The 21,343-nt window shown below is 39.4% G+C and overlaps 2 protein-coding genes across 9 annotated transcripts in view; one reads left to right on the top strand and one right to left on the bottom strand.

The window, feature by feature from the left end:
• The first annotated feature begins 140 nt into the window (after nucleotides 1-140).
• On the top strand, nucleotides 141-10,069 carry FAM8A1 (family with sequence similarity 8 member A1). The gene is made up of 5 exons (XM_081518144.1): nucleotides 141-917; nucleotides 1,916-2,036; nucleotides 3,931-4,054; nucleotides 4,465-4,604; nucleotides 6,671-10,069. The coding sequence occupies exons 1-5, from the start codon at nucleotides 194-196 to the stop codon at nucleotides 6,813-6,815; spliced, it is 1,254 nt and encodes a 417-aa protein (XP_081374270.1). The 5' UTR covers nucleotides 141-193; the 3' UTR covers nucleotides 6,816-10,069.
• Nucleotides 10,070-13,549: 3,480 nt separating this feature from the next.
• Nucleotides 13,550-21,343, bottom strand: part of NUP153 (nucleoporin 153) — a 58,724-nt gene continuing 50,930 nt past the window's right edge. For all 8 annotated transcript variants that reach the window (XR_014061679.1, XM_081518141.1, XM_081518140.1 and 5 more), the window contains 3 exons: nucleotides 20,970-21,242; nucleotides 13,958-14,129; nucleotides 13,550-13,651 (listed from right to left, as the gene is read on the bottom strand). Coding sequence is in view for 7 of the 8 variants with exons in the window: in XM_081518141.1 (XP_081374267.1) it covers nucleotides 13,570-13,651; nucleotides 13,958-14,129; nucleotides 20,970-21,242 (527 nt within the window). In the remaining variant the exon portion in view is untranslated. The remainder of the gene's footprint in view (nucleotides 13,652-13,957; nucleotides 14,130-20,969; nucleotides 21,243-21,343) is intronic.

Genomic DNA, 21,343 nt, shown 5'->3' with positions numbered 1-21,343 from the left:
CAAGGCCTATTGGACGCCCCGCCTCCTTGCTCCGCTCCGCCCCGGCGACGTCCACGGGGGGCGGGGGTTTCCGCTTCCGGTGGCGGATTGTTGACGCCTGCGGCTGCTGCGGTGGCCACCGGGCCGTTGTGGGGTGGGCCAGTGAGGGAGACGGCGCAGTGACAGGACCGCCGAGGGTGCCGCTGAGGCGACGATGGCGGAGGGGCCAGAGGAAGCCAGAGGCCGCCCTCCCCGGCAGGACGACGGCGGAGGGAACCACGAGTCCGTTCCTTGCCTAAGAGGCCTTCCTGCCGCCGCCGCCTCACTGTCCCGGGACGGTCCGCAGGCCGAACCCCAGGCCCCGGGCCGGCCCTCAGCCTCGGGCCTCGCGGCCGCGGCTGAGGAATCGGAGCCGCCGCGCGAGCTCGAGAATCGCGGGGAGGCGGCCTCCGGCTCCGACTCTGGCTCCGGCGCGGGGCTGCAGGAGCCGACAAGCTGTGAGGCGTCCGAGGCCGCGGCCCCGCCGGAGAAGCCGGCGCGGCTGAGCGCCCGCGAGTACTCCCGGCAGGTGCACGAGTGGCTGTGGCAGTCCTACTGCGGCTACCTCACCTGGCACAGCGGCCTGGCCGCCTTCCCCGCCTACTGCAGCCCCCAGGCGCCCGCGCCCAGCTACCTCCCGGCCGCCGGAGCCGCCGCCGCTCCCCCGGCAGCCGCCCCGCCGCCCCTCCAGCTGGGCTATTACAACCCCTTCTACTTTCTAAGCGCCGCGGCGGCCGGGCCCGAGCCGGGGGCGCCCGCCGGCATCACCACCCCTGCTCCGGTCGCTGGCTCGGCTGCCCGCGCCCCTCACGTGCAGCCGCCTGTCCGCGCAGCCGCGGCCACGAGGGTGGGACCCGCCGCCGCTTCGCGAGCCCCGAGCGAGACCGGGCGGCAGGCAGGTGAGAGGCTCTTCGCGGCACGTTGCTGGGGTGGCGGGTGGCGTGGGGCGCGGGAGCCCGCAGGCTCTGCCCTGCGCTCGTCGCTGCTGCTGCCATTCGCCGTTGTTTCTCCGCGTCTCTCAGTTCCCAGGGTGTCCAGCGAGGCCCCAGTTTCCTCTTCCTTTAGACCTGGCGCTCCGGATCCATTCCCTTACTCCCCGGACTAGTCGCTTCCACATGTAAAGAAATCTTTGCACCTTAAACCACTTGTTGTTACTTTGCTCTCCACGTTCTGGAGTGAGACCCAGAGCAGCAAAGCCGGTTTGGGGGGAGGGGAAGTGTTGGCCGGTAATGCTGGTAATAATCCAGACGTGAGTTTATAATTTATATGATAACTTTTATGAATTAGCGACAATGGAACTGACGGATATTAGAGATTTTCATGAATTCAAATGGAATTATGAACCTTGGCTTAATCCTGTATATTGTCTGTATTGTCTCTTTTGTATGGATATTAGAATGTTTTGAATAATTGACACCTTTTAGTTTATTACTTATTTTATTCAGATAATATGGGACAAGACCTAGTTGCCTGAATTTGACCCAGAATTTAGGATGGCAGCTTAATAATCACTGAATTTGTTAAATACATAGAAAGCCAGACAAAGGAATAGGGGTAAAATGAGCCGCACAGGGTTTAATTTTCTGTCATAGGTTTGTAATTACCCGGGTTCTCATTTGAATCCCTGGTGAAATGTACCGAGTACTTTAAATAATGAAATTTACCTGTGAAATAATTTTTAAACTTTAAGGGGGTAAACACAGTTTAAAATTGCTATGAAGTAGCATTGCTCTGTTATAATAACATGCCCTGTTGAAGTCAATACCAGTAATTGTTTCAAGGTTATAAAAATTTTTTATCAGTAAATTGTACCTTGACTTGACATTCCCCATTCATTGCCTAGCTTGGGTTCCAAGGGAACGATTAGTTTTCCTAACTTTTTTTTTTTAATTTACAGGCAGAGAGTATGTTATTCCATCCTTGGCCCACAGATTTATGGCAGAGATGGTGGATTTCTTTATTCTCTTCTTTATAAAAGCGACCATTGTCTTAAGCATTATGCACCTCAGTGGAATAAAGTAAGTTAAGGCCATTTGCAGAAAGGTTTTAATGTCTACTATCTAGAGGTCTTGCTTTAAGTTTTTTTCCATGCTTGCCAGTGATTGTATGGATAATTTGTTTGCCAGGGTCAACAATTTCTTTATAGGAACTTTGTCAGATTTACTTTCTTGTTGGTTTTAAGAAATAACTACAAAAGAGAGAAAAACAACAAATTCTGCAAGATGTGGAAGAATTTCACCTATAAAAGTAGGTAAAAGCTATCTCCAACCCTGGTTTGATTTTATTCACTATTTTCTTACGCTAGGTACAAATTTTTCTCTTACAATTGTTTTCAGAGTGGAGTACCTAAAGACAAAGGCATAAACTGTTAATAATCAGCTAGATGCCATTTCCAAATGGGGCTGCCTATATACATCAGGCAAGTTCTAAATGAATTGCAAAGAGAGCCATTTATTTGGATAGTCTTCCTTTCAGAATAATAGTCATAATAGCAGTTATCACTTGGTAAGCACTTTCTAAGTGCTGGGCTTTGTATGGATTTTTTTTTTTTTTTTGCCACACCACGCAGCATGTAGGGGAACCCACACCACCTGGAGTGAAAGCGTGGACTCCACTGGACACAAGGGGAGTCCCTGTATGGATTCATAATCTTGCTACCACTATTCAATAGAGATTAATACCTCCATTTTATAGAGATTGAAATTTGGACTTACAAAAACTTAAGCCCAGAATTTACAAAGGTAAATTTATAAAACTAAAGAGAGTCAAGTTTAGACCCTGGTGGTTCAATTTCAGGCCCTTTGTCAGGAACCTGAATGGTTACTCTATCTCTCCCACCGTTAGCCCCTAAACATCCAGTCAGGTACCACCTCCTTTGTGTCAGAATTTCCGTTTTCATCATTACTGCTTCTCCCTAGTCCCAGTCACATCATCACTTGCTTGGATTGTAACACAAGTCTTCTAACCAATATCTCAGTTTACCATCTCGTGTCTTATATCCAATCTCATAAATTCTGATTCTGCCACTCTGCTGCCTTCAAATCTTTCAGTAGTTTCTCACTGCCATTATAAGTGTTAATGTCTTCATATGTTTTAACAGATACCCTTGTTGCTTAAACTCCCTTCCCCGATGGCTCAGCAGTAAAGAATCTGCCTGTAATGCAGGACACGCGGGTTCAGTCCCTGGGTCGGGAAGATCCCCTGGAGGAGGACATGGCAGCCCACTCCAGTATTCTTGCCTAAAAAATCCCATGGACAGAGGAGCCTGATGGGCTACAGTCTGAAGGGTCAGAGTCTCACATGACTGAGCATGTGAGACTCTCAGGGCTTTGGAAGCTCCCCTGAGTGCCGTAGCCCAGGCATGAGACTGAAGCTTCCTTTGGTAACACTTGTCAGTACCCCATGCCTTATTTCCTAATCACTCACTTCTCACACAGTATTTGAGCCACACTGAACTGCCTACAGCTTCCATCATACTCTTACTTCAAGTCTCTCTCTCGTTAGTCCCGCTCTCTCAAATGTTTCCCTTAGGCAGGCCAACTTCTCTTCATCTTTCAGATCTCAACTTAAATGTCACTTTTTTGAAGCCTCCACTAAGATGTGTTCCTGGTATGTGTTTCCAAGTACCCAGTGGTTCTCTATTATACCCTTTTCCCACTTCATTCACTTGCCATTTTATCCCCAGAGCTAGCACTATTCATGGTAGTGCTACTTATTTGTTGAATAAGATAATGTTTTGTGAAACTAGATAATTAGAAACCTAAAGACTAGTTTATGATTTCAATTAGAGTTTATGGCTTACATTGATTAGTTCGTGATTTCAATTAGAGTTTATGGCTTACACTGATGAAAAAATACCAATGCAACTGCTCTGGTAACTAATTCTCTATAACCCAAAACTGTTTTTTGTAGGGATATCTCTAAGTTTGCTATGCATTATATAATAGAAGAAATAGATGAAGACACATCAATGGAAGACTTGCAGAAAATGATGGTTGTGGCACTTATATACAGATTATTAGTTTGTTTCTATGAGGTAAGCTACTGACTTCAGCAAATATTTAACAATATAATTTTAGATTATCAGCCCAAGACAGAAATATTGTAATGGAGATTTTTAATCATGTATTTGTCAGATGTCTTTTTTCTAAAGTTTAACATAGTACCTTTCAAGTTAAAATTTTCTGAGCGGAGAAATTTTACAATTTCTTGGTAATACATTTCAGTCGTTTGTCCAAAAATATTGTTAAGTTGGTTGTGGAACGTGTGATGTGTTTTTCCATAGAACCAACTTGCTAAAAACTATAATGGCTCACAGAGAAAGGGCTCACAGTATTTCTGTGAAATTCTTCCAACTTGAAAATGTTAAAACATGAATCATATGGCAGGAAAATATTGGTATAGTTGAGCCAGTAAATTATTTTACAATTATCCTTCTTTCCTTAGATAATTTGCATTTGGGGAGCAGGTGGAGCTACCCCAGGGAAGTTCCTGCTAGGACTTCGAGTTGTGACATGTGATACATCAGTGCTTATTGCACCAAGTCGGGTTTTAGTGATTCCTTCCTCAAATGTTAGCATTACAACGTAAGTTCTTTTCTTAATCTACTATGTACTTATGAATTTTGTTGATTACTGTACTTAAACGTTATCAAATGATGTTACTTACGAAAAAGTGTTTTTAGGATGTTGGTTCTTCGTGGCATATGACTAGGCTTACATTTAATAAGTTTAAAACAAAGTTTGATTGTTTTCCAATAACATTGACTCATTTACACATCTTCAAGGGTAAGCATTTTATGAACTGGAGGCTACAATAATGAGAGGATTGAGGTGTGGTGCTCTCTGTATCCGGAGAAGGCAATGGCAACCCACTCCAGTACTCTGCCTGGTAAATCCCATGGATGGAGGAGCCTGGTAGGCTGCAGTCCATGGGGTCGCTAAGAGTCGGACACGTCTGAGCGACTTCACTTTCACTTGTCACCTTCATGCATTGGAGAAGGAAATGGCGACCCACTCCAGTGTTCTTGCCTGAAGAATCCCAGGGACGGAGGAGCCTGGTGGGCTGCAGTCCATGGGGTCGCTAAGAGTCAGACACGACTGAGCAACTTCATTTTCACTTTTCACTTTCATGCACTGGAGAAGGAAATGGCAATCTACTCCAGTGTTCTTGCCTGGAGAATCCCAGGGACGGGGGAGCCTGGTGGGCTGCCGTCGATGGGGTCGCACAGAGTCGGACACGACTGAAGCGACTTAGCAGCAGCAGTAGCTCTCTGTATCAGTGCTCCAGGCCTAGCTTCATTTATATTCTCTAGATCTGTAGTTATGGAGTTTAGTTACTGCTTTGCCTTGAAGCTTCCTTTGGTAACACTTGTCAGTACCCCATCTTAAATAGGCAATAGGAGTTTTGACATACTCCTGCTCTTAAGTGAAAGAGGTTGTTGTACTCACGGTATTCATGGCTAGCTGTTGGCATCTGGCTCTGGGGTAAGGTATAGATAGTAATAATAGAAGTTGTAGAGGTGAGTAGATGGTAATCAGCTGAGTAAAATAAGGTTCTGACTGGAATTGCTGCCAGAATGGTTCAGAGTTGGATGGTTATATAAAGAAGTATAAACAAGAGACTTTAGAAGAAGCCTGGATTTGCTGACATCTTCAAATTTTCCTTATTTTTGTGATTCTAATAATCTTGGCTACTACTTGTACTGAAATTCAATATTGGCTAGTATTTGTTGAACACCTTGTAAACCAGGCACTGTTTTTAAAAACTGCGTATGTATTCACTAACTTAATCCTAACAGCCTTATAAGATATATATTACAGGTACTATTATATTATCCTCTTATTACAGCTGTGGACACAACTAATAGTTGGTAGAAAATGAACCTAAGACCAAGTCAGTCTGGATTCAGAGCCCACCTTCAGCTGCTGTGCTCTTCTGTACCGGTTCAGTGCGCTAAAAGGCAAAAACCTAATGACAGCAGAATAATTCCCCATGCTGAGCTCCTGTTGAAAGCTTTTTAAAGCTTTCCTTAATCACAGACGACAGGGACTTCTGTGGTGGTCCAGTGGTTGTGGTTGAGACTTCTCACTTCCACTGCAGGGGGTGGGTGCAGGTAGAATTCCTGGTCAGGGAACTAAGATCCCACAGCACAGCCAAAAATAAACCCGAGGACCCCACAAAGAAAGAAGAGAGCTGATAGCACCAGCATTTCAGATGACTGCACTGGTTTCTTCACAGAAGGTAGAAAATGGGACTGTGCTAAACCTACTCAGTTTAGAAGACAGTGAAAACACACAGAAAATAAAGATATTAAAAGTAGTGAGTGACCATAGAAAAGGTAAGTAAAGGGAAGTTACTCTGTTCTTTTGGCAAAATACTAGAAAATACTGTAAACTTTTAGTTCACATTCTAAGGCATTATTGCTTTTCATGGTGAAAGTTCTCAAGTCTATTTTTATGTTATGAAGTCTTTAGAACTGGCCCAGGTGGTTTGATCATAATATAATGCTACTTGAAAGTAATTTAGATATAAAAGGTTAAAACTCTCAATTATACTTTGAACGTTTTAAATACATTTTGAACTTGATAGTCTACTAATCTATATGTAGTTGGTATATAACTTATCTTTTTTTTTTTTGCTTTAATTTTAGGTCCACTATACGAGCTCTGATCAAGAATTTTTCTATTGCTTCTTTTTTCCCTGCTTTCATCACACTGCTGTTTTTTCAGCATAATCGAACAGCCTATGACATTGTAGCAGGAACCATCGTAGTAAAAAGGAATGGGGTCAGATGATGCCCCCAAAAGCCGTGAATTCCGTATTCTCTGGAATAATGACAGGACTAAATTATGTGTCAAGGCCATCAGTGTCCCTGTGTCACATTAACTGATCTACAAATTAAAGCAGTTGGTCCAGTGTGATGCAGGTGACTGTGCTGAAAGTGTTGATGTTACTTGAATGCCAAAGAACTTTTCCAGAAGAAAAACGTGTTAAGTCCAAGTGTTAAAATTTTTGTATCATCAGACAGAAGGCAAGTGGTGTCATCATCAACAACAGACAGTATATACTTAAGCTCTAAGGTATTAGAATTTGCTGAATGCACTTTCAGCTTTGAAATCTCCAAATGAAACTTTAAAAAGTTATTTTGGTTTATCCCAAAATGATGGAAAACGTCCAGTTGTGTTTTGTAAACACATTCATCTTTTAGTTAACACATCTTGAGGAAATTTTCATCTTTGCTTTTTAGGGGGAGGGAGTGGGGACACACACTTCATAATCTACTTAGCTCCCATCCCAGGAGGTGGTGAGTTAGCTACAAGAGAAGGGGAAGGTTGAGGCCAGCCAAGCAGTTCCCTGATCTGAAATGTTAACACCTGTACTGTAGTTTACCGCAGGAGTGATGACTTCACAGCTATTCTTAATGCCTACACATGTATTTCAGGATAAGTATTGCATGATGAAGAAGTATTAAGTCATATTGCTATCTTATTTTTTAAGAGAAAGGTAAGTTAGTGATTGCTTTTAATGGGGTGGGGTGTGTATGGGGGGCAAATTTTCACTGTAAATTTAAATTGAAATTCATGTACAATGTTTTCAGTGCCCTAAATCAAACTATAAATATGTGGAGAAAAGTTAATCCTATCAAACTGTGGCATATTTACTGTAAAACAATATTCCCAGTATGTGCGCAGCATGAAGTTATTAGTGCTTTTCAGTGTTCTGAGTTGTAACTTTCTCTATACAGGATATTCACATACTAGTTTTATTATACTCCATAACTTTTGAAACATCACGGAGTTAAATAATCCTAGCATTTCATGATTAAATAGTAGTAGCCTATGAAATACTTAGCAATTTTCCCATTAGGGACTATTCTCTTAACAAGGAAGAGTAGCATGTCCAGACATTGTTCTAAGTTCTTTGGTTCTGTGGGCCACCAGCTCATTTGGAGCCTGTCAAGGATGATGTTTTGAAGGAAATGTGTAACACTGTGTGTGTTGCTGTTTTATTCTTCTGTCGCTGAATTGTAGTGTGTGTGGTGTGCTTTTGTTAGATGGCCCAGTTAGCTGTGCTGAGATACATCTGAACTAAAAGTTTTCTTCCTTAGGCATTTTCTGCATTTTCTCTTATTTTTTTCCCCCCAAAACACTAAGCTGTACTGAACAATTCATAACTCAGGTGCTTACAGGATCAATCTAGGCTTTATTTTAGTCATAATAAATACATTGCTGTATTACTGTATCAATTTTTAAAGTGGGTCTTTTTGACATTCAAAATGTATTTTCAATTTGTTTATAGAAACCTTAACAATGTCCTTAATACTTTTGATTGTAAAATTTCATAAACCATGGATTTAATATAAAATTATTTTGAAAAAATTACAGAAAGCCTATTAGTTAAATGTTAAAATACTAAGCAGATCATTCACTTGTCATTCCTGGGAAAATAAAGTGCTATGGCCCTTCACGGTAAACAAACCAAAACCATCCACTAACTTTTTTAGAATAGATAATTAGGAAATGTTACATAGATGGTTACATACTTCACCTATTAGTAGTGTATACATTATTGACATATACACACCTCTTTGCCCTGGATTGTTGAAATGTGCCCTTACATATAGCTGTGGAATTCATCTTTAATGTATACTTTCCTCTCAGATAGTTGGATGGTTAACTACCTGGGCTATTTTTACTTATACGGTAAAACAAAAGTAAATACATAGTCCAGTTTGATTTATACATTGAAATATTGCACATCTGCTATACACAAGCGATTCAGATTAATAGCTATATAGATTCATTTAGAGCTATCTCAGGATTCAAGTTAAAACTATGTAGCCCTATAAAACAAAACATTATTATTACTTTGTCTGCCTTTACATCAAAATCCAAGTCTGATTATGAATGCAGCACTTAGGGAGATTTTGGATTCCCAGATTTGAGGGGAAATAAATGACAAAATGGGGAAGGTGTTTTAGGGTGGAGCCCTCTTTATTTTCAGTATACTTTATTATATTTCATTTACAGAAGTGCTGACTTTTCTGTGTAGAGCCTCATACGGAAGCTCTACAGCCTAAAAAGGCAAAAAGAAAGCTGTCTTCATAGTATAAATATTATTCATCACTTTTACAAGATAATAAAGGGACAAAAATTAGAAGTCATGCTGAGAAAACTATTTCAATGAACATACCATACATAAAGCCACAAAACAGGCAGATAATTTAGGCATCTAGAAAATCTACCCATTACTATAAGCAGCCTGAGTGGCCCCAGCACCTTGAGAAAAGTCTGACACTCTAAGTGCATGCTGGGCTGAGGCAGGCGAGAGTGAGTGGCGGCAAGCAAGTTGTGCTTTTAAATCGGTGACTAGAGAGAAAGCCAATACTTTGTGATACTCGTGTGGCACTGGTTCAGAAGCTACTGCTTTCTACCTAAATACTCACCTCATTTCTCCCAAATATTTAGGATTGAAAAAAAAAAATGCATTAGAGAGTTTTGTTTAAATTTATAAAAGTCTTCCGTGTTTGTTTCAAATGACAATAAAAATTGTTTCAACTCTTAAAAAAGGATTTTTTCCCTTAAGTAACTTGTTTGGATGTTTCATGGAGGTGTAAATAGTTCCAGCAAAACAAAGACAGGAGTTAAAAATTAAGCTGCTTGTTGCTACTTGGGGATAAAGGGCTTTTTGATGGGAGCATGGGTATTAAATATTTTCCTTCCATACTTAACCTCTATGAAAATAGGCTGTTCTTCCTTTTAAAGAATATTCCTCAATAATGGCAGTATTCCTAAAATCTGGCAAGTATTTCAATTACTTGCCACTTCTCACCCCTCTATGCCAAAGGCCAAAATTTTTCAGTATGTACTTGCCTGGGTAAAATTCATCTCCAACTGTATGCATATTTCCTTGCAGTTTCATCTATAGTATGGTGTGACCCACAAACAGTAATCTGATGGCCTGCCAACTAAATAAAAATTCAGCATTCTATTTTTAATAATTTATATGCCACCACTTTGTATTGTCTCAATAAATACTTGGTCACCAATGCTTTTGTGTTTTGCCTGTTTCTTTGAGGTTTGCTCTAGAATCACTTGCTTCCAAATACAGCTGCTCTAGCATTCTCTGCCTTGAGGAGATGAGTGCTTTCAGAAATAGAAGTCTATCCCCCCCCAAAATTAATCATCCACTTTGAGGTATATTCTTTTAGCAAGTCACTCAAGTTAGCTGTAGGTGACTAAGCTTTTGATGTTAAACTAATCCTGTCCATTTTGTAAAAGCTGTCAGCCATTCCAGCCACAGTGCAATGCAAGATATTAAAGACCCATGTGACACATGAGGAACAAGAATTCAGTCACAGCTAGTCAAAGAGCTGGGCAATTTAATCTTATTCCAGTCTTAGGAGCATTCCCTATTCATACATTTACAACAAAACTAGATTGACAGGATACAAAACAGGTTCCTCAAGAAATAAAAAGATGATAAAGGATAAACTTAAATGGAGTTAAAACTACAGTGTGGTCTGGGTCCTGTAGACAATGTGCTGTTAGGCACCCAGCCACTCCACTCTGAACTATAGTGGATGTCAGGTAAGTTTCTAAAAGTCTCCCCACTTGAAATGAAAGCTCTGACATAAAGCTGTTGTGTGTAGCTAGATCCAACACACTCCATTTTTCTCCATTTTACTATACCAAGTTTGTCAGTTTCCATTAGACAGGGCCAGCACCTGACATACTAATGAAAGAAACCATAAATTCTTCCCCAGGTTAAACCAGGAAGTTCATGGACTGGTTATAAATTGCTAACACTAGTCCCAACACTTTTTATCTCAATAAAATCCTAATTACATGAATAATTCTAAGAGAAATTCATATTAGCTGAAGACTTACACTTGAGCTGTCTGAACTATACTTAACGCCTCAAACTGTAAATTATTAAACAAAAAACAAAAAAACCTACCACTTAGAAGTGGCATGCCTGGACGTCAGGCATCGCAAGTCTTCCAGGCACTTAGTTAATGATTTTTGGACACTATCTGAACCTAGTGAGTAATGAATCTCTGTTGCATAGGTCCAAAAATACACATTTGCTACACCCCACCAAACATACTGATACACATTCAGTTGAGAACTGACTCTTGCAAATCAACTGAATTATATAAACATACCTGATTATTCAATCTTTCTGCATATGGCTTTCTTACCATCAGATTATTTTCAGTTAAAAACAGTTCCTCATTGATCCAGCATGAAAAGCGGGCTATTTATTTTCTTTCCAAAACGTTTCCCCATCTTCCACAAATAGCACTTGACTTTCATCTGTGTATGGAGCATGGAACCCAAGACTGCTATTACAGCCACAGGGAGTGGGTCTGCAGCCTGCACCAGTCTGATGAAGAGACACGTCTGCTGGGCTTCAGCAGGGAAAGATTTGTGGTTGGAACTGCTACCAGGAGTGTATTCTATAGCTGCCACGTGCAGCCTGAAAGTTAAAGCAGTCGAGATGAAAAAACTCCCAAGTCCCAAACAACTCTAGCCCTAGAGATCTTAGTTCTGGGGGGATAGGAGACTTCATTTTTATAAGATAACTCACCCTATTTGGTTTTTGGTTACTAGCTTTAAAAAAAAAAATAATGAAATATTTCTAGTACATTTTTAATGAAAAATCTTTCCCAGAATAGACAGCTGAATATTCCCATCCGCATGGGTCTAAAACCATGACTAGGACTGAGTGAGCATGCAGGTCAGTTAAGCACCAACACCCCACACATTTCCAACTTACTCCATAGTGTCCACCATCATCTTCCCCCCCAAACAGGTTCACATCAAATATTATTTAATAAGTTGAGAATTATAAATACAAAATTTCTACTCCCAAGCTAGCACTTGATGATGGCCTAAGACATTTCAATAACAGAAATCATTTCACTGGAAACACAGAAAAGGTCAAACTAATTTAAAGTACTGAATTTAGACTCTAACCACAAGTTCAGTAAAATAAAAGTTACCAGAAAATTGTATGTTCAAATTGAAGAATAAAGTTATCAAACACTCTCCCAAGAGCTCTTTTATGGGCCATTTAACAAAGAAATCTACTTCTTAAAAAAAAAAACAAAACATAAAACAATCCAAAAGAAATTGCACAAAAGGACCACTGAAGTTTTTGTGGGCTACTTTGAGGTAAGTATCTCCAAACAATCAATAAACATTGTCTAGTCATCTATGAAGGAAGATAGAAGTACAAACAGAAATGGTTGTTTGCATTTATTTTCTACTTTAAAAAGGTATGTCAATTTATACGCAAAGTAGGCGTGATTCCTAGCACCAGACAAAAATGCAGCGAGCGTACCTTCAGACATTTCCCTTTCACTTAGGAGCTGTCCAAATCACTTAAATGTATTCTTTGGAATTTCTCTTCTAACTGACCACTGTTAACCTCTATAAAAAGATTCCCTTCCACTAACACTTTTACCTTCACTATAATTTAACACTAGAACAAAAAGTATTTCATAATTTTTTATTGATGGCATTTATCCCATGGTTTAACATGTTAATTATACTGTAATAAACATGGCTTTAATATTAAACTTTTCCTTATTATCCAAAGTCACCACAGTCCATTTCAGTAAATATAAAAATATATGCTTAATACTTTGTACAATACTGGTTTTTGGTCCAAACAAAAACTGGATCAGAAAAGCCAATAAACTCACTTTAAGAATCCCCAATTTTTTTTTTTTTTTTAAAGATTTCTAAATGGATTTAGGCAACTTTGAATAATGGGATTTACATAATAAAATCTGAGACGAGACTAAACAACAAAAAAAATTTCTAACACAAAATTAAAATTTCAAGTTCACAGATTTATGTTATGCCAAAAAAGTACAGAAACAAGATTGTATTTACACAAGTTTCATAATAAAATAATGAAAAAGGCAAGACAGGTGATAGTCAGAAGAATGACAATATAGAAATAGCATATAATTATTAAATGGAGAACGAACTAGATCTAACAAGTCCTTAGCATGGACCATTCTTTAATCAGGCTTCCTCTATCAGAAAATTTTAGTGCACGATACACCCAACTCACTCACTTCACACATACACCAGCACAAACTCAGCATAGAAATCATTCATTTCAACATCCTCTAATCTATACAGAATTCCTCAGATATAATTACAATTTCAATGCGTTCCATAAACGCATATCAACGCACATGGTGATGCAGACGAAGAGGTTCTACACAGAGCCATTCTCCAAGCAGGCTCGATTCCTGGGTTCTGCCAGCCTATGCCAAATCAGTGAATAATTTGCTGGATCATAAAATAATTTTGCTGAAGAATCAGTCACCAGTCTAGCTATTATTTTTTTAAAAAGGGGGTGGGGGAGGTGAAGTTGGGCTTCTATAAAGAAAAAAGGAGGAAAATTCCCAAATTAAAGAAGTCCTTAGGCAGATCTGACTTCAGATAACCCAGTATTATAGTACAATCCAGTATCTGAAAGCAGTGCACCAGCTGTTAAAACAGTGTGTGTAACACATCATGACCTTTATTTCCTGCGTCTAACAGCAGTCTTTATCTTTCGACCAGGAACTGAAGTTCCAGAAGAGAGCATGTTTTTCCCATTTGACCTGTGAAAAATAAAAACTCTGTAACGTGACATGATGCTCACATAAAATTTCACAATCATAACACTGTGTGAATGGTGACGGGGGGTGGGGAGACAGCGTTAAAGAAAGCACACTCTGTTACACCCCATACCTACACACATATGCGCGCTCACACACACACACACCCCATGCTACTTTTCCCAGCTTATGATCCTCCAAAACTGTAATACGGTAAATTGATGGAGAACATACTTGATTTTACTTCAACTATACTGCACCTTGTTGATTCTCAACACACACACACATCCCAACAAAAAATTCTCTTACCCCACAGTAAACGCTGCTGCAGACTGGCTAAACTGAAAGCCCCCTGAGCCAGAGGGCTGGGCTGAGACTGCGGGTGCGCTGGAACTTGCACTGAACGTGAACACTCCTGGTGGGTTGTTGTTGGTGAAATTGAAATTGGTGGTAGTGCTGCTGCCAAACTGGAAAACGGGACCTGAAACAGTCGAAGCAGAAAAGCTTCATTAAGGTAAAAATGACAGTTTTTCTAGTAAAGACTCTGACTTTTACACAGAAAAACACGTGAAGGGTTAAGTTCTCGTATGGTCACTTAAAGAAAATTAAGTAGTTTCTCTATTGACAAAATATATACCTGACACCCTCCAACAAGTGACCCAACTCACCCATGACCAAGGGGAAAAAGGGCAGAGTGGACTTCTGACTGAGGTTGTGGAATCAACATATTGAGCTCTATCTTCTTCAAAAATTATGTTAAAATCACAGCAGGGGAATTTTACAAAGATAGGGAGAGAAAGAGACGACAGAACAAAATTTAGAAGCTGGAAGTACGGCTGGAGCCAAATACTAAACTGGTAGAAAGAGAAAGCACAGAAGTCATTCTATTAACACTAACCACACCCATAAGGTTTAGGTTCTGGAAGTGAGAATGAAGACTGACTGGATGGTAGAGAGTACCTGTTTAAGAAGCAGATACCCAGATCAATCCCTCCGCAACAAACAGGATGAGAACTCTCCTCCTCTACCTAGCAGAAGTACAGACTTTCAGTCTCTGGAGAGGCCTCTGGACCGGGGCACATCACACATAAAGGCAAAGATGCCTACTGAAAATAGAAGGACTAGGAGTAGGTTGAGTACAATGAATACTGAGAACTGCAGCCTTCTGCCCTGACTCAGCTCCCAAAACACTGGCAATCAGGAGTATTTATGCCCTTCAGACAGGAGACTTGAAGAATCTTCTCTGGGGAATGTGACAGCCTAAAAGGAGAAACCTAAAGATACTAACATTCAGCTTTTGGCAAGAGGACAAGCCAATTAGATAAACCTACATGATATTAAAATTAAACCTTTTGCCCAATGAGCAGAGAACTGAACAGACATTTCTCCAAAGACGACATATGGGTATATATAAAAAAGATGCTCAACCTCACTAATCATCAGGGAGAATGCAAATCAAAACCACTAGGAGATATCATCTCTCAGAATGGCTATTGATAAGAAATAGGAAGTGTTGGCAAGGATGTGGAGAAAAGTGAACCCCTGTGAACAGTTGGTGGAAATGTAAATTGCTGCAGGCGCTAAGGCAAACAGTATGGAAGCTCCTCAAAAAGTTAGAGAGAGAACTACAATCCCATTCTGGGTATTTACCCAAAAGACTTGAAACCAGGATCTTAAAAAGATATCTGGACTCTCTTATTCACTGCAGCATTATTCACAATAGCCTAAATAGAAACAACCCAAATATACCCAGACAGACACACAAATAAAGGAAATGGTGTGTCCACATAAAATGGAATATTAATCTTGCAATTTGAAAAAAACATGGACACATCTGGAGGACGTAAGTGAAATAATGCATGAGTTCACATCTATGAGGAATCTGAAATAACCAAATTCACACAAGCTAAAAGAACAGAGGCTGCAGGGAGAGGTAGGGGTGGGAAGAGATGAGGAGCTGCTATTCAGAGCAGGTATAAAGTGTCAGTTACGCAAGACACTCAGCTTCTAGAGCTCTGTCGCACAACACTGCCTACAGTTAACAATACTGCACTGTGCCTTTGTTGAGTAGATATCACTCATGTGAAACATTCTTATTACAATTAAAAAAAAAACAAAACCCAAACACTATGAGTAAGAGGCAAGAAGCACCAGACATTTCAGGAAAGTATTTCGTAAGAAACACTAAGACTGGAGCAATAAGAAAGAAAAGCAATTTGGAGAAAACTAAGCAAAAGCTATCAGACGAAAAACCAAACAAAAACCTCATTGTTAATATCCTCGAGAGATCAATAGATAACACTTATAAAACAAAAGCAGAAGGATATAAAAAAGAACATCCATGGAACAATTTCCACTAAGAAAATTAGCAATACATGCAGAAGTAAAATCTCAACAGGTGTGTATCAAGATAAAATTGAGGAAATCTTCCCAGGAAATACAACAAAAAGTGGGAGAAAAAGGGAAAAAACAGAAGATAAAAACGAATGAGACACAAAATCTCCAAAGAAATAATTCAAGAAAATTCCCATGAAAGAAGCTCATAATAAATAGGACACACTGCCTTCTGAACATCATCCAAGGATAAAAATGGATCCAGACCAAGGAACATCCTCATAAGCAGAACACTGGAGGCAAAAAAATACTCTAATGATACTCCAGAAAGAAAAACAGATCAAAAGCAAAAATAAAGAGACTTCAAGAGCAACTCTGGGAGCTAGAACATCCACAATGGGAAAATGCCCTCAAAATCATTAAAAAAAAAAAAAAAAAGTAATTTCCATTCTAAATATATATTCAACCAAAATCTTACCCAACATAGGGGAAGAATAAAGATCCTTCCAGAAATATAAGCTCTCAAACTTTTCTTCCCTGTGTCCTTAAGAAACCATGGGAAGATGTATTCTCCCAAAACAAGGGCGTAAGAAGGAAAAAGATATGACACTCAGGAAACAAGATTCCTTTAAGAGGAAGCTAAAGGGAATCTCCGTTAGAATGGTTAAAAAGAGACCCCCAGTGGGACTTCCCTGGTGGTCCAGTAGTTAAGAATCCACTTGCCAATGCAGGGGAGGCAGGTTCAATCCCTGGTTTGGGAACGAAGACCCCACTATGCCATGGGGCCACTAAGCCCACACACCACAACTAGAAAGAAGTCCATACACAGAAGAGATCCCTTGTGCCACAGTGAAGATCCTGATGCAGCCAAATAAATAGATAAAATTTAAAAAGAGAGAGAGGCCCTCAAGACCACAGTTAGGGAGAGCTAGAATGTCTGCTGGAAGGAGTAGGTTAAAAGATATATGAAGACTGGCATCATCTTGACATCAAAATCAGACAAAGGTATCACAGGAAAAGAAAATTACAAGTCAGTTATCAATGATGAACATCAATGCAAAAATCCTCAACAAAGTATTAGCAAACTGAATCCAACAATACATTAAAAGAAGTATATACCATGAGACCCAGAGATGCAGTAATTTTTCAATATCCACAAATCAATGTGATACACATCAAGAGACTGAAGAATAAAATAGTATGATCATCTCAATAGAAAATATTTTTGACAAAATTCAACATCCATTTATGTTAAAAACTCTCCAGAAAGTGGGCATAGATGGAACATACCTTGACATAATAAAGGCCTTTGTGACAAGCCCATTGCGAACATGTTCCACAGAAAGTATTTTCCTCTAAGAGCAGGAAGTGGACAATGATGCCCACTCTCAACACGTTTATTCAACATAGTTTTGGAAGTCAATCAGAGAAGAAAAGGAAATAAAAGGAATCCAAATTATAAAGGAAGAAGTGAAACTGGCATTGTTTGCAGATGCCATATATACAGAGAAAACCCTCAAGACACCACCAGAAAACTACTAGAGCTCATCAATAAATTAAGTAAAGTTGCAGAATAAAAATTAACAGACAGAAATCTGCTGCATTTGTATACGCTAATAATAAACTATCAGAAAGAAAAATTAAGGAAACAATCCCATTCATCATCACATCAAAAAGAATAAAATACCTAAGAATAAACCTACCTAAGGAGGTAAAACATCTGTACTCAGGAAAACCATAAGATACTGATGAAAGAAATTGAAGACAACACAGAGGGAAAGATATGCCAAGTCTGTGGACTGGAAGAACCAATATTGTTAAAAGGGCCATACTACACACAGCAATCTACAGATTCAATGCAATCCCTATCAAAATACCCACAGCCATGACATTTTTCACAGAACTAATATTTTTTTTAAGATTTTTTTTTAATATGGACCATTTTTAAAGTTTCTATCAAATTTGTTACAATATTGCTGTTGCTTCTTTTTTTTTTAATGCTTTGTTTTTTAGCTGCAAGGAATATGGGATTTAAGCTCCCCAACCAGGGATGGAACCCACACCCCTTGCATTGGAAAGTGAAGTCTTAACCATTGGACTGCCAGGGAAGTCCCTAATAATAATTTTTAAATGTGTATGGAAACACACACACAAAAAAACATAGCCAAAACCACCTTGCAAAAAGAACCGAGCTAGAGGAGTCACACTTCCTGGCTTCAGACTATACTACAAAGGTACAGTGATCAACAGTACAGTAAAGGCACAAAAAACAGACACGCAGATCAAGGGAACACAATAGAGAGCCCAGAAATAAACCCATACACTAACGGTCATTAGCATATGACAAATGAGGCAAGAATATATAATGGAGAAAAGACAGTCACTGCAATAACTGGTGCTGGGAAAACTAGACAGCTACATGTAAGACTGAAACCAGAATGTTTTCTCACATACAAAAACATAAAGACCTAGATGTAAGACCAAAAACAATAAAACTCCTTGAAGAAAAACAAAGGCAGAAAACTCTGACATAAATTGCAGCAATATTTTTTTGGATCAGTCTCCTAAAGCAAAAATAAATAAATGGAACCTAATTAGACTTCAAAGCTTTTGCACAGCAAAGGAGACTATCAAAATGGGAAAAAAAATCTGCTAATGATATGATAAATAAGGGGTTAATATCCAAAACATAACAACAGCTCATATAACTCAACATCAATAAAACAATCCAGTAAAAACTGAGAGGACTTGAATAAACATTTTTTCTGAAGAAGATATCCAGATGGTCAACAGGAACATGAAAAGATGCTGAACATCAGAGGAATGCAAATTAAAACCACAATGAGATATCACCTTACAACTGGAAGAATAGCTATCAACAAAAAGAACACAGGTAACAAATGTTGGCAAGATGTAGAGAAAAGAAAACCCTCATACACTGTCAGTGGGAATGTAATTTGGTGCAGCCACTAATTATTGCAAAACAGTAAGGCAGTTTCTCAAAAAACTAAACACAGAGCTAGCTTATGACCCAGCAATTTCACTCCTGGGCACATAAATGAAAAAAACCCAAAACATTAATTCCAAATACATTCATCCCAATCAATGTTTATAGCAAGATAAGGAAACAACTCAAGTGTCCATCAACAAATGAATAAAGAAGATGTAGTGTGTATGTGTGTGTGCTTTCTCGTGGCCAAGTAGTATCCCACCGTACACACAAAAAGAATGAAATTTTGCTATTATTTTGCTATTATGTTATTTACAACAACATATACAGGCTTGAAGGTGAGTATGCAAAATGAAATAAGTCAGAGAAAGACAAATACTGTATGATATCATTTATCTGAGGAATCCAAACAATGTAACAAACTAGTGAATATAACAAAAAGGCAACAGACTCACAGACGCACAGAAAAAATTTCTGGTTGTTAGTGGTGAGAAGAAAGGGGTAAGAGGCAAGACAGGGGAGAGGTTAAGGGGTACAAACTATTCTGTACAAAGTAAGCTATAAGGATATATTATACAACATGGGGAACGTGGCCAATATTTTACAGTAACTATAAATGGAGTATAACTTTTAAAAACTGTGGATCACTATGTTGTACACTTACATAATACTGCTCATCAACAAGATCAATAAAAAAGCAAAAATAAAAGCCAAAACAAAAATTTAAAAAAATTATGTGGTAAAATTTCAGATACTGAGAAATAGCCAAAGTATTTGAAAAAAACTGAAAATAGTTATACACAAACGGGAGAAGAAAATATTAACCATGAGAAGAAATCACTAATGCTAGGAAAAACAAAACTTTGTATACGAAAGTAAATCACAGTACATTATACAATGTTTGCATATTCAGCATAGTGATCTAACCACACACTATCACTCTATTAGGACTGAAGGCATTGTTAGCTGTGTGAAAGCTAAAGTCTTCAATTTTGTATTGAGGGGTTGGGAATCATTAAATCCTGATTAAAATGATTATCATGTATCACAGAATAGGAGAAATTTTGCTACATGTACTAGCTAACAAAATACTAACATTCAAAATACATAAAGAATTTCTACAAATCAATAAGCAAAGCAAAACAACCAATTAGTATCAGGGCCCAAAAAAATTACAAAAAGAATTCACAAAAAATGAAATCAAGTAGGATCCAAATATGAGAATCCTCATTTAATGCTGTAAGGATGTGAACTGGCACAATCCATCAGAAAGAGTGTGTATGATCTTTTGATGTACTAAGATGCATGCCTTTCAATTTGCAACCCCTTTTCCAGGTATAAACCTTAGGAAAACATGCATGTGTGTCCCAGGGCACATAAACATGACTGTGCAGAGCTGCATATCCTGATAGCTAAGAACAACTCAAACTTTCATCAACAGGATACGGATCAACTGGTACATTCATACAGTGATTTCCTCTACAGGGATGAAAATGAACAAACTACTGCCTTAAAAATGCTTAACTGGGGACTTCCCTGGTGGTCCAGTGGTTAAGAATCCACCTGCCAAGGCAGGGGACACGATTCCTGGTCCGGGAAGATACGATGTGCTGTGGAGCAACTAAGCCCGCACCCTAGAGCCTGAGCTCCACAGCACGAGAAGCTACTGCAGTGAGAAAGCCACGCACTGCAGAGGAGCCTCTGTCCACTGCAACTAGAGAAAGCCGAACGCAGCAACGAAGACGCAGCACAGCCAAACTTAAGTGAATGAATACATAATTACATGATAAATAATTTTTTAAAAAACTGCACCTACTTTGTCTTTTTTTAAAAAAAAAAGGGTGCTTAACTGTGTTGGGAAAAGAGTTGGAAATGCTATTTATAGGTAAATCCAAACATGCACGTCTCTATTCTGCCAAGTACAAGATACCAAAGAAGAGACAGGCGCGGTTTCAAAATTCGAAGGAAAAAAAAATTATACTGAAGACATACAAAACTCAAGTAGGGATACAAACTACACCATTACTACACACTTACTGGAATTAGGAGTTGTTCCAGAGCCAAATGCAGACTGACTAGGCTGCTGTCCAAACACAGGAGGCTGTCCGCTGCTTGACACTGTCCCAAAAGTAGGTGGTGCAGGCTGAGAACCAGCAGAAAATAATGCCCCTGAAGATGATATAGATCCAAAGCCTGGGGGGTTAGGCTGGCTGGCACCTTGACTTTGTCCAAATGTTGGGGTCTGGTTAGCACCAAACGCTGGACTGGCAGATGGTGCTGAAGGTCCAGTGCCAAACACAAAGGAGGATCCTAGAGACCCAGAGAAACACTTAAATCACCACGGATGGCTAAACAGGAGATAATCCTCAAGAAATGTCTATAAACTGAAAAGCACATATCAAGATTATTTG

The sequence above is a fragment of the Giraffa tippelskirchi genome, chromosome 8 (genome assembly GCF_054371585.1).
Source record: "Giraffa tippelskirchi isolate mGirTip1 chromosome 8, T2T-mGirTip1v1.2.pri, whole genome shotgun sequence".
Classification (NCBI taxonomy): domain Eukaryota; kingdom Metazoa; phylum Chordata; class Mammalia; order Artiodactyla; family Giraffidae; genus Giraffa; species Giraffa tippelskirchi.
The sequence above is the reverse complement of the archived record's forward strand: the minus strand, read 5'-3'. Positions and strand labels throughout refer to the sequence as shown.

Excerpts from the sequence above, each read along its gene's own strand:
- FAM8A1 (XM_081518144.1), top strand. The coding sequence starts at position 194 with ATGGCGGAGGGGCCAGAGGAAGCCAGAGGCCGCCCTCCCCGGCAGGAC. Across the intron at positions 2,037-3,930 it reads ATGCACCTCAGTGGAATAAA|GGATATCTCTAAGTTTGCTA; the intron begins GTAAGTTAAGGC and ends TGTTTTTTGTAG. Across the intron at positions 4,605-6,670 it reads TCAAATGTTAGCATTACAAC|GTCCACTATACGAGCTCTGA; the intron begins GTAAGTTCTTTT and ends CTTTAATTTTAG.